The sequence below is a fragment of the Varroa destructor genome, unplaced genomic scaffold (assembly GCF_002443255.2).
Source record: "Varroa destructor unplaced genomic scaffold, Vdes_3.0 BEIS01000002.1, whole genome shotgun sequence".
NCBI lineage: Eukaryota > Metazoa > Arthropoda > Arachnida > Mesostigmata > Varroidae > Varroa > Varroa destructor.
Window position 1 is genome coordinate 37,285,919 of NW_019211455.1, and position 12,793 is coordinate 37,298,711.

A 12,793-nucleotide genomic window follows, 5' to 3' on the forward strand; every position below is an offset into this window, starting at 1 on the left:
GCGAAAAACACTCACTCAAGCTTCTGCAGGACTCTGTTCGACGGGCCTTGCCACGAGTGGCTTACCAACAGAGTTAAGAAGGGTGACCTTACCTTGGATCCCTCGGGTTTTCTCTGTCTGATATCCTTGTTAATTCGATGCAACCGGGCCACATGCAGATCTGTATTTGCCATTTAGTTTTTCTAAAACATTGCGCAATATATGAGGTTTGTTTAGCTCACCAAACACCTCGGCTTGGATGGAGACTTGATTTAGTTCTGGGCTCGGACGTATCGACGTAAGAGGAAGAGTGCTCTTGAGTGATATGTAGGTGAAAACAAACAAGGGGATATAGGAGAATTACCTAAGCATTTGATAGTACGATTGAAGAAGAAAACCCAGACGTATAAAGTACTGCTTGTATTTTCCAGTCTAGGCCAGCAGTGATACAATTGCAGTAAAATACCTCAATCATGGACTGCGGTAAGTAAGGTGCTGAGTATGTATTATAAGACTCGACGCTGTACACAGCGGTAACAGGGAATAAAATAAACTGTCGTTGGCCTTGTTTAAGTATACCGCCCGAAACGCTGATAGGTTAGCAGTATTCCTACAACTCGCTTTTGTGTATGATATGACGCCGTAACACTATTGGTTTGTATAAGACGATGACTAAGCATAGAAGCAATATGCGCATCGAAGGCCATGGTCACGGCTGTTGCTATAAAAAAAAAGCAGTCACTGAAAACAGATTAAAAGTTTTTTCGTTTAAAGGTTACACCGAGTGCCATAGACGGAGCATTATTTCTGCTTATTGTCGATAACATACGACGTTACACTTGTTAGCTTGTAACAGCTTAAAGTATCTTGAGTAATCTTGAGACTTTAACTGATTACGCTTGTAGATGATTATTAGCGATGCGTGCTATCAAAGTTCGATCACTCTAGATAGGTAAATAACGGCATATTCGGATACAAATAATTATACTACTAGATGGAAGTAAATAAATAAATGCTAATTTAAAAGCAGGATCTCTGCTCGCAGCTTTATTTTTTCTGTGAGTAACGTGCACGTACATACGTGTTTCTCTAGGTTAGTGTGCGTGTGATGAAGTACCTCTAATGCTACGGCGCCACCTAGCGGTGGGGTTCAAGGACATGCTCTTCGACAGTACACAACAGAACACTCTTCAGATCGTACGAAGTAAAATTACTTGATTGTATTTTATTGTGAATATTCTAATCGCAACTCCAAACTATAGAAAGCATTCGTTTTGAAATTGATGAGATGGTCTTCTTAACAATGACGTTCTTCACATCAGAGTTATGACGAAATATCTCAGTCATCGAAAGAAATTTAGCTCGTCCCATTTGAGACTGAGCAATGAATGGCGCTAAGGAATCTCTGTTTTCTAAAATAACTTCCCGAACATTTGTAGACGACTCGCGTGGTTTACACAGAAATTCATCCATCCACAGGACCGCTCAAAACTAGTGCAACACCTCGCTAGTTGTGAGCTTATTTATATTATAATAATTGAAATAAAGGCCGGCCACCGATTCAACCCTGAGAACTGTAATATAATTAACGGCAAGAAGCACCGAACCTTGGATAATGCGATTATAGGCAAAGACTTCTGTGATGACGTGCCGTTGCTTATCAGGTTACTTTTTTATCAATGGCATGGGAATGTCAAGATTCCGCAAACTTTCGAAATTAACCTGTTTTGATCTCTTTCTTACAATTGCGTTGATAGAATAATAATGACACTCAGGGGCTGCTGGACTTTATCTAAAACTCACTGAGCGAAAACATGGTTCGTATCATATTCGTACCGCAAGTACACAAGTTCATTATTAGAAAATGGAAATGAAGGTCATATATAAGTGAGTGTTGCACATAAATTACGTGCCTATAACAAAGAAAACTATTAACACACAAACAAGCGAAGTGTAAAAGATTCAATTAAATGTAGGCGCCAGTCATCTTCAAGGAAATACTCCGTTATTTTCCATTTGAATTCTTTAAAAGCAAGGAATAATGCTTGCTTTGGATTAAGATGTCAATTGTAAACGATTCAGGTTTGAAAATTAGGGCTTTGTTGCAATAACTGGTTCCAAGAATTAGATTAACCTAGAGCGAATCTTATCTAAAGACCTAGAGAGTAATTCGACGATGTCCGTAAACTGGATGACGATTATAGAAGGATTGAAATGTTATTAGGTTAGCAATATATTATGATCCTGGCTGACTTCGGACTTAAATACCCATTGAACCACGCACTACTAGCGGAGGAAATTACGCTTGTAAATACTCCACTTTTCTGGAAATTTGTGAGTAAAAACCGGTCTAATTACTCCAGGAGAAATGAGTTCAGAATGGAAAACATCTTTGTCTCGAAAATGAACGTTAATGGTCGATTTTTATTGTTTTCTTTAAAAGTTGTTTTTCCTCGAAAGCCATACTACTGTAGAAAAAAATAAGTAAAACATTAGGCAAAGAGGTATCAAGTGAAAACACAGTATGCGTATGATACAAACGTTTTAAGAATGGAGATTGAAGTATTAGAGGCTAGCGGAGAGCTGACCAGATTTTAAGACACGAAACGTATTGTTACAGTCAAACAGGTTTTCCACGGAAGCAAAACTTGTAGTCAGGGGCTACGTCGGCCAAAACTAGAGTTTGATAATATAACGTGTTACAGAACTATAGTCTAAGTACTGAAAATGCCAGAACTGAATAAAAATGTGTTTTCAGGAAATTGACCCCAAGTCAGTTGAAAATGCGTGTGGTGTATTCCACGTCCAATTTGCAAGATTTTATTCAACAAGAGAGCCGCCGGGAGCACACTGTCGCCTTAAATGAGGCAGGATTCAATTTCTAGCATTAAATACAGAAAAATTAGGTATGAGAGGGCTGTCATCCTGTAGAGAAATCAAGTTATGGGGTAATGACGAATGGGGGCGAGTGTAAGATGATCGTAGTTTTTGCCATGAAAATTGGAAGCATCTGCTGTAATAAAACAATTGGCGTAATGGGATGGATGTAGCTCGTAGATGGTACTCGGAAGACTCATGGACCGTTGGAACGACAGTCGGAAGTATGTCGTTTGGTTACTTACTGAGAACGTCAAATCCTATCGTCACGCCTCAATTATTTCATGGATTGAGCAAAGGAATATCCAATGTTGGCTTCAAGCCGCTCACTCCCCGATGCACGTCCGTGTGATTACGGGGCTTTCCATACCCTAGAGAGGGCAACTGGTAGGCAAGCTTATTCCACCATCGATTTATTTCGAGAAGCCATAGGGGAGAAATTACCAATGGGAACGTAAATAGTAGGTACAAGGCTGCCCCAAAGCTACCACAGCGCTTGAAAAATATCTGCGACACATATTAAAAATTATCGTTCTAGCCCAACTAGTTCGAAAGTTATTTAATTTCAAAGTCTGTTGGACTCGCTTGTAACAACCAAACACGTAGGTAATATCCAATATAGCGTGTCGTAGGCGAAATACCTGAATGAAAAAGTGCGCGACATCTCTGAGGAAGAGAACCATTTTAAAAACCGGTAATCACCTAATTACGCAACTATTACCTACATCCCATGCTACAATACTGCGGTGCGATCGAACAGAGGAAAAGACGCAAGTGATAAGGATAATAGCGTAAATATTGAGCTACAAGGCTTATTAATGATGAAGTCATACATGAAACTACGTATATAATATAGTTCAAGATACGTATGTTTCGTCTGCAGTTCTAATTTTAACGGTCGAGCTTAGCGAGAACAGAAATTATAAGAACTCTTGTTCATAAGGAAATCCGAAAAGTGACAGTTTCAACATATTAAATTATTCTAAATATAATTTTTTCAGAAAAAATAATGCATTGCGGTACATACGTAGAGTTGCGCCTAAGTGACTATTCGCCAAATCCATATATATCATTTAGGACACCCATCGGATCAATTAGCAAGCGCGCATCAAAATAGAATGTAATTAATCACATATTATAATCAAAATAACAGTATGAGGACAATACAATTACAATGAACTTTTTTTGAATGAAGTGTCATTTATTCAAGGGTAAGCGTTCTACCGGTAACTTCGCTTCATCTCTACGCACCTACTTTAAAAAAGCCCTTAGAAACACGAGGTATAATAGTAATATAAGGAAAAAGAAATGCAAACTCAATAGGATTAATCTGTTACAACCGAACCTAGTGGACCTTAAAATTTAATAGCCTTTGAAATATCTGAGTTAAAATGATGATTTTTAATTGGTGTTATAAGTACCCTTCTCAGACCCGTTCCAGTGCTTTGGGAGCTTCTGAATAGCCGTATACCTACCAATTCGCGTTGCTATAAGTAACTGCTCTAGCTATGACTCCTTAAAGTATATCCATAGTGGTATACGCCTGCTCACCAGGTAACCTTTTTTAGAGCATGTAAAGACGTTTAGCCACACACACTAAGGGTTGAAGCCAACGTTGAGCATTAGAAAGTAAGGTATGGCGATGTCGTCTGGTAACCAGATTGCGCACTTTCGAGTGCAGTGCCAACAGCTTATAAGCCTTTTAAGGAACTTCAGATAGCGGACTGCATGAATTATTTCATTTTTGGTGAGTATCTTATCATAATGTATGCTCTGATGTTGGGTGCAAATACTACCATCGGTTTACATCCGAACCTGCTGAAGACAGCCGCCAATTTCTTTCCAGGGGGACCTTATTCTTTCGCCTAGCTCTTCCTTGGCTGCTGGTAGCGATCGAATCATGCCTCACCCATTAAAATCCCGAAAATTGCACGTGTTTAAAAAAGATAAAATGATTCTATCAATAAAATATGATACACAGCATGCATTTCCAGTTAGCCCAGAGTCAATTGACGCGGGCCCATTTTTTACTTAATTTCCGTATATTTAGTATTTAGGATATAATTTTGTAAAACGTTACATATGTTACAAAATTATACTCCCCAATACCATGTCAATTTTGGCCAACAGAGCTTTTAGAGTGCTAGATCCATTTACTAAAAAGCCACCTTGATTGCGACAATGTACCCTTGTCCTTCGAGTCCTAACAACTGGTCGACTTTTCGCTGGTTTTTAGCATTCCAATCTCCTTTCTTGAGACGTTTGCACCACTCATGTACTATGCTTTGGCTCCAGGCCTATTTGACTAATATTCTAATCAATCTTCAATGAATTTCCGCAGAACTGTGACTTTCGAGGAATAAAAAAATTGAGTACTGAACATTGATTTTTGAAACTGAATGATGCTTTTCCTTCTGAATTTGTTTTTCATAGAGTAAACTTAATTAGGCTTTTCTCGTAAGTTTTTAGAGCAGTGAAGTATTTGTCGCTAATTTAATCTGCTAGTGGCACGTAGCTCAAAGTTATTCATTTTCAAAGTCTATCAGGTTCGCTTGTATTTGATGGAATTTGATAAACTACTTTTTTGGGCGTGTAGACGGAATCAAGACGAAACGTCTTCAAGCTACGCGATGTCAGTATCACACCATTTGGACATAGTAGCTGAATCACAACGATTAGTCAAAATTTAATATAACACATAACTTTTAACGGTTTTAAAGGACCAGATAAATATCAAATCTATCCTAGACAGCTAGCGCCCTTTTCCTCGCAATTATTAGTTATTATTAGGGATTTTCATCTACTTTTACATAACAAAAGAAAGATAGAACCTAGGTATGAGGCAAGTAACAAGAAGAAATACGTCGAGTCACAGAATTCAAGTTAGCGGCCCCCAGCTTTTCACATCGGGGGGTCTGTAGAAAAAGAACCTGAACATTGAGATCGGAAATGAGAAATTCAATAGCCCCGATACGTAATTAACACAGGTATTAATCAGAGTGTTTGATGCATAGAAAAAAAGACGTGAATACAGTTGGCGTAATAAAACGAGCAGTTAGAATTTGTTGCGTCACAAGCATTTCTTGGTAACGACAATTGTAAGGGGAAACTAGCAAAACTTCTACTTTATCGGCTTTTAAAAGGCATACCTTCGGCAGAAATGCTGGCTCAGTTTGGAATGTGGAAGCCCAAGGTATTTTGACGTTTGCTTGTTACCCACTGATTATTATACAGTCATCATTGTACCGTACATAAATCGCTTATATTTTGAACAAACGTTACGCAGTTAATTTTGTTTAGAGGGGCGTTTCTTGTTGCAACATGAAGCTTTAGGTTGTTTTCTGAACTAGGGGTGACAAAGATTACTTTCATTTAACTATGTGTCCCTGTGGTGAAGCTTCAGTTCAGTCAAGCCTCGAATGTCCATGCCATAATTTCTTGATTATTACCCGCCCAAAAAGCGAGACTAATATAAGAGAGTCTATAGCCGAGAATAACCGGTTACCCTACGTTTTTTTGTGTGTCTTGGTTGTATTATGATGTTTCTTCAAATATTGTACGACATAACATCCTAAAGATACGTTGAATTAGCGAACGATATTGAAAGCAGTTGTTCTTAATGTTAAATCAAGAGCTTCGTGAAGCAAACCTCCGCTTGCTTTGCAGTAATAATTGAAGTAACAGGATACTATTGAAGTCCATTGAAGGTCACCATCGGCAGGATCTGCTGGCACACTTTTTCCTGAGTTCCGAGTTGGTGTCTTTCTATTTTTTTTAATTCGTTTTTTACACGAATAGGACCCTGCTCCTATCGGGCCCTAACATGAATAAAGGGGCTGTGTTCCCTCTAGAAAACATGATAACTATTTTAGATTAAGCGTGGCTACTGAAGGCTGCATGCATATACAAAAACGTACTAGGCTGTGCTGAGAGCAAAAACAGTTTTATTTATAATTTGTCTGTTTTTTTTTGCTTTAAATAAGGGTAGATGTTACGTGTCTCCATTATGTATCTTAGTTGTGTTTCATTTTACCTTTCACCTACAACCATAGAGGGTGCTGCCATATATTTGCGGTGCCTGAATGTTGATTCTTGTTAAAGTGACTCTGCCTTCCTAGAGGGAAAACTCCACAACACCTAAAGATGGCGCTACGAAGTCATTACTGAAACCTCAAAACCATAGTAACTCGACCCTCGTAAAGCAGTAATAGTACCAGAAGAGTACATGATGCCTATTTGAGTGGTGCTGTTTTTTTTTTAATAGGACCACTTCCATAGGCTGTCGATAGCTGTTTCGATCTGTGGGTCGATGGGACATACTGGATCCACGGATATTTATTACTTCCATTAATTAATGTACTGTGTGGCATGATATAATGTGCATATCGTGCCTCGTATCAGATGTACGATTAATTGATTTTTGCGCTCATTTCTCTGCTGAAAAGCTTTATCTGCACCGCTTTTCGCGGGGATTGTGAATTTGGTCGTGATTGCCACTTGACGATTGATGCGCTGGGTGATGCCAATTACTCGTGGTGGGACACTTGCCGATTCATTCGTATGGCTTCCGCTGGAATGTAGTCGTCCGGCGTAAGTTGCTTCACACCCCGAAGCAACGCTAACAACTGTTAAGAAAACAGAGCAGATATAAAAAGCAAGCTCAGGTGACGTTACCTATATATCAGCAAATATAGCAGGACGAAAAATGATTTTAATAAATTGGAAACTCAGCGTATGTACATCCCGTATATTCTACTCAGGCAACTAGAGCTCACAGATGTGGAGCCTCTTGCTTTAAATAAACGAGGCACTTCAGATTGCAATTCAAAGTAAAAACTCATATATCGTATATATCAATGAAATTCCAATACTTACCAACGTAAAACTAAAACAGACTCATGAAACGTCTTGAACAAGGGCAATCAAAGAAACATTTTTTGTGTGTCGTGCACTATTCTTTTTCCATTCGTCTCTCATCTCCTCCTTGTCCTCCCCATGCTCCCCCTCCTCCTCCGTTTGCTTTTAATTCCTTTTCTCTGCCACTCTTCCACTCGTCTGCTATATCTTGCTACGGCGTAGCCCGCTTCCTCTCCTTCTCTTTCGTAACATGTCTTCCAAACAGGAAAAAGGGTTAGGGCTTCTTCTTAGCTTTGTTGTTATTGTTGTTGCTGTTGTTGTTATTTTGCTTCAGCTTAAACTGCCCTAGCTTGCGTACGGATGGCAATCATGTCGATGACGAATCCCAGTCACTTCTTTCAAGCCCCTTCAGATCGCCCGCCCCGGTGCCATATTCATAACTCGAAGTGTATGGACCGCGTGCTTCGGGCTCGCCGGGCGAGAGAAGTAACAGCTGAAGCAAAGCAAAAATAATAAACGTTGGCATGCTTTGCATTAACACTACATTGCATCATCACCTATGTCGAATCGAATGACATACTACAGTATTGTAAATAGCCATTTGCGTACGGACAGCCATGGAAGATAACCCGAACTATTGTGTAATGCCCAGGACTAAGGCATACGTAGAGGCAGAATGCTCTAATGTGTAGTATGTCAGTAACAGATGTATCGAGTTTATCACTAATTAAACAATATAACAAAGTTCGCATAAAATAATATCCCCCCCCCCTCCCCCTTTTTTTTCATTCAATACATTAAGGAAGACAATGGCGGAGCAACAAAAGGTGGGGCAAGGGGAATGGTAAACTAGTGATCAAAGAGGCATCCCACAGAGACGTCACAAATGTAGAAAATTCTTTATCGTCCCACTGTTCCCACAGAGATTAATGCTTAGTATGGCCCATTACCTCATCAATCCTCTTTCTCGGGCGAGACCTTTCTGTCAAGCATTATTTGTAAAATCCGCCATTTAGGATTATACTCCATGAAGTGTGTGCATAGATTATACGCTCTAAGACACAGCGTTGCGCCGAAAAACTGCAGGCTACTCTGAGGCATAATATATGGCAAATATCTTGAAAACAGGCCGGTCTCCGTAGGTTACATAAACTTAATATAACTAATTTATACCTCTTTATATATATGGTGGAGATATATGGTGCTATTGAGACATTTCTAAATATGTGTTTTGTGTGCATAAATACATTAGTGATTTGAAACGATTAGTGGGGCCATACATGCATTTTTCTTTTCTATCTGAAAACATCCGCCTTAAAAGTATCTTTTGTATATCGTAGGTCCCGTTATGTTTTCGTTGGCTACTATTATCGCAAGTTTCTGCGCCTTCCATGATTCGAGCCTATTAAACATACCGACGATTTAGATTTTTTTATCAAAAAATAAAGGGCAACAGGTATTTCAAATTCATACTCATGCACCTGCTCAGCACTACAGTCACCTGTTCTATAATGTTCTATTTTGGCAGAATGCTTTACTTGTGAAATGTTAGGTAGATATTTCTGGACGTTGTCCTTTGTTAAAATAAAAGATAAGCAAATAAAGAGGTTTACGCCATAGCTGCGTTAAGAGGGTAGTTCATGTATGTGGTTTACGACATGCTGGTTCCACAAAAACCGTAAAATAACTGCTATCACTACCTGGGCGTCTCACCAAATAATGACTTCTCAGCTGACTGAAAGTCCGTCAGAGAGGAAAGTCATATGCTAATAGTGGAATGTATCTTACTTTTTTGTCGTCGAACTATAGTAATAATAATAATTTACTGTCAGCTCAAATTAAAATGTATCCGACGGCCTTAAAATTGCAGGGGTCGTAACAAATTCATACATCTATTTTTATGTCACCTAAGATCTCTGAAAAGGACATTACACTAACAATCAATTGCTATCGTAAGCTAGGGCGTTTAGTTAGCGACAAATTAACGCTGTTGAAGGTACCAAGTATTATAACTTAAGCAGAAAGCACAGCTGCACGTGACAATACTCAACTGGCACTTTGTAAGTTATTGAAAAATATAATATTGGCTTGCTGAGCAGTTGTTTCTAATATACATAGATAACTCTATGCATAGTTACACTCTATGCAGGCTATTTTCGCTTTTTAATCAATTTCAGCTGCTATCACAAGAACTATCACAAAGACACAAATAGCAATCTTAAGTGGGTTACTGGGCTCGAAAATGTCTTTTCTTTGGTGTCAAGCTCTATTATAGAAAAAAAAACCATCAAACGTAAACTGACCGTTGAAAATTACTATGCAGTGACACGGGCAGGATCTGGTTAGAGAGCGACAATAAAGATCAGCATATAAACGCTCAATTAGCGCCGTACGGCTTTCGATGGGGTGTAGTGAAATACACAAACTATATATAAATCAGCCTGCTACGGGTCGCGTGGAATTGGACCGCGGTAAATCTGAGTATTGCATAGACCTTACTATCGACAAAAAATTAATATCATTATTTATATTATAGTGTTTCAAGGTTGTGTCCTTATTTAGTTCGACAGTGTTAACGCAGATGGGTAAACAAACCTGGCACGAGTTGTAATACTTATAAATAGATTTTTCATTGGTTCGGAACGTCTTATATCAAATTATAACGGAGAAGGTAGTCATAAAAAACATGTTTTGGTTTAGATATTGAGCACTGATGAGAGTATATTTCATACCGACAGGAAAGAGGTCTTCAACTGCACCCCTGAAGAAGGTTCACCGCTTGACTGTCTGCGTTTAATAGAAAAGCATTTATACCATACACTTTGACTAAAAGATATTTATTTACTAATAAGTTTTGTGACATGAGATTTCACGTACTTACCGCTCTTAGAATCTCCCGGATCCGTTCTCGTCGCGCCGGGTCTGCTCTTGTAGGAAGATAGCGTGCCTGCGATTCCACCGACAAGCTGAGTAGTATCACCCCAACTAGGATAAGACCCCACAGAATGCCACGGGCAGACATTGGCGACGACATCCTGAGTTGTTCTCTAGAGACTAGAAGCTATTTGATCTCAACGCCAATAAATATCTGAAATAGATGGAATAACGAAAACATTTTCATACGTGTCCTTTAATTACTGTGGTGCTGACCTAGCAGTTACGCTTCAGTTAGCTTGAATGCGGCGGCAAAGTAATTAATTATATAGTAGATAATTAGGATCCTATTTGTAAGCTTTAAACGTTTAACCCGAATGCTGTAGGTTCATTTATGAATAGCTTATTATATTTTTATTTGTTCTAGCTTCTCCTGACCTTTGCATCGTAAAAAGTCTCTGAAGTTGCACCTAGAAACCTCCCAAACAAAAACTAGGCCGTTAGCTAACAATGGGTAGAATTTCCAACTCCTAGTTGAAAACTTCATATCCAAAGTTATCCGGAGGCTCGATGAATTAACTTCCTATTATCTCAAAAAGTCTGCAAAGCGCCGAACCGAAACCGTACCGTAGAACTACTGTTTTGTTTTCAACGAACAGACCCTACGATTATGTGAGAGCTGGCCGATGAGAAAGACCAATAATTCTTGCTAAAATTCTAGACACAGGAGTGAGGAGAGGAGAGATTGGCATTCTACCAGGAAACCACAACTAGAAAATCAAATGAAATATACTAGTAGCAACATTGGATCGTTTATGGTAAATGTAAAATGTTTCCGGTAATCTATTCATTCTAAGGGTGCCTAAGCTGAAATTCCTTGACTCATTCAGAGCCACTGCAGCGATAATCTTATTATATCTATTGGCCATCTGACCATACAGACATCTTTGATATGGTTAAAACTTAATGACTCACTTGAGTTTTTTTTAAATACCAAACATTTTTTTCGGTCTTTCTTGCATACTTCATCTATAGGTAGCGTTTCTTATTTTACCAATGAAACGATCCATCGTTGTGAATTGTCCTAACAGTAGATTTCATCGTGTACAAGCAATCCTATATTCTGTTAACATTATCCAGTGTTGTTCATGTGCGAGAGCTTCTTCACCCCCCCCCCCCCCCCCCCCCCCCCTCTTTTTTCGTGTTAGCTACCAGCCAAATCGGCATCCATTCCAAGAACCGGCCTTTTTAAGGCCGTACCAATACAAGAAACAGTTCAGCAAATTAGACAAACATTAGGAGCTGCTGTGCAACTATAGACAACCTTGCAAAAAGGATTGCCGCAGGCTCACGGACTGAATGCTCGTCGAATCGATTCTTATCTTTGGTCAATCGGATTAACAAACATCAGGGTAAGCTCCAGGAGCACTTGGTACATTTTTGTGGAACTTAATTTATCAAACAGTCATTAATATCTATGATCCACGACCTCCTTAATTGAAGTACGTTTCCGTTCGTGCCACAAACCATCAGACCTATTTGCATTAAACCGGTAAACTGCGATTGTTTATAATATATGGTACTATTGTACACATACGATGAGAATTATGGCTTGCGAAGGGTATTACGGCTAAGTCAGGAGATGGAGACTCAGAGCTGACATTAGTTGAAGAAGCACTAGCTGTAGATTTAGGCATAACTCTTCAATACACATTCGTGACGGTGGCAAAGAAGATTGTACAGGTTCACAGAGGTGTCATCAAGCGTTTCCTAGAGCTCGAACGCGTAGACAGTTGAGTTGAATGGAAGAAACCAAGTAGGAATAAACATGGTCACTTCGTTTGTTTCTTCAAAATAATGATACGCAATACCCATATGATTTGTTTATTAAGACCCTATTGGTCTTCCTGTTATAGGTTAGTTTTTTCCTGTCACGTCAGTATGATCTGTAGACAGGCCAGCCGCGGCAGTTGGCTTTCGGCTCTGTGTGCCGTATTTACGCTTGAGCAAGTTCGAGGTTTGAGATGATAGCATATGCAGAGACGTTTGCTTGACGCACTAGCGGCCGAAAAATGCCGTGAGTTAATACCAATATCGTCGACCTCTCAACGGTATCCGTAAGACTAAGCAGGCGCCTCAATGCGCCCACAGTGGTGCCGCGCGAAGAATTGTCGTGCGCCGTACTCAACAAAACTGATATTGTTAT

The 12,793-nt window shown here is 39.3% G+C and overlaps 1 protein-coding gene across 4 annotated transcripts in view; it reads right to left on the reverse strand.

The window, feature by feature from the left end:
• Positions 1-6,778: 6,778 nt before the first annotated feature.
• The window catches only part of LOC111244398 (uncharacterized), a 35,956-nt gene continuing 29,941 nt past the window's right edge, over positions 6,779-12,793 (reverse strand). For all 4 annotated transcript variants that reach the window (XM_086979505.1, XM_086979504.1, XM_086979506.1 and 1 more), the window contains 3 exons: positions 10,595-10,801; positions 7,732-8,206; positions 6,779-7,481 (listed from right to left, as the gene is read on the reverse strand). In XM_086979505.1, coding sequence (XP_086835631.1) covers positions 8,081-8,206; positions 10,595-10,747 — 279 coding nt within the window. In that variant the 5' untranslated portion in view covers positions 10,748-10,801 and the 3' untranslated portion in view covers positions 6,779-7,481; positions 7,732-8,080. The remainder of the gene's footprint in view (positions 7,482-7,731; positions 8,207-10,594; positions 10,802-12,793) is intronic.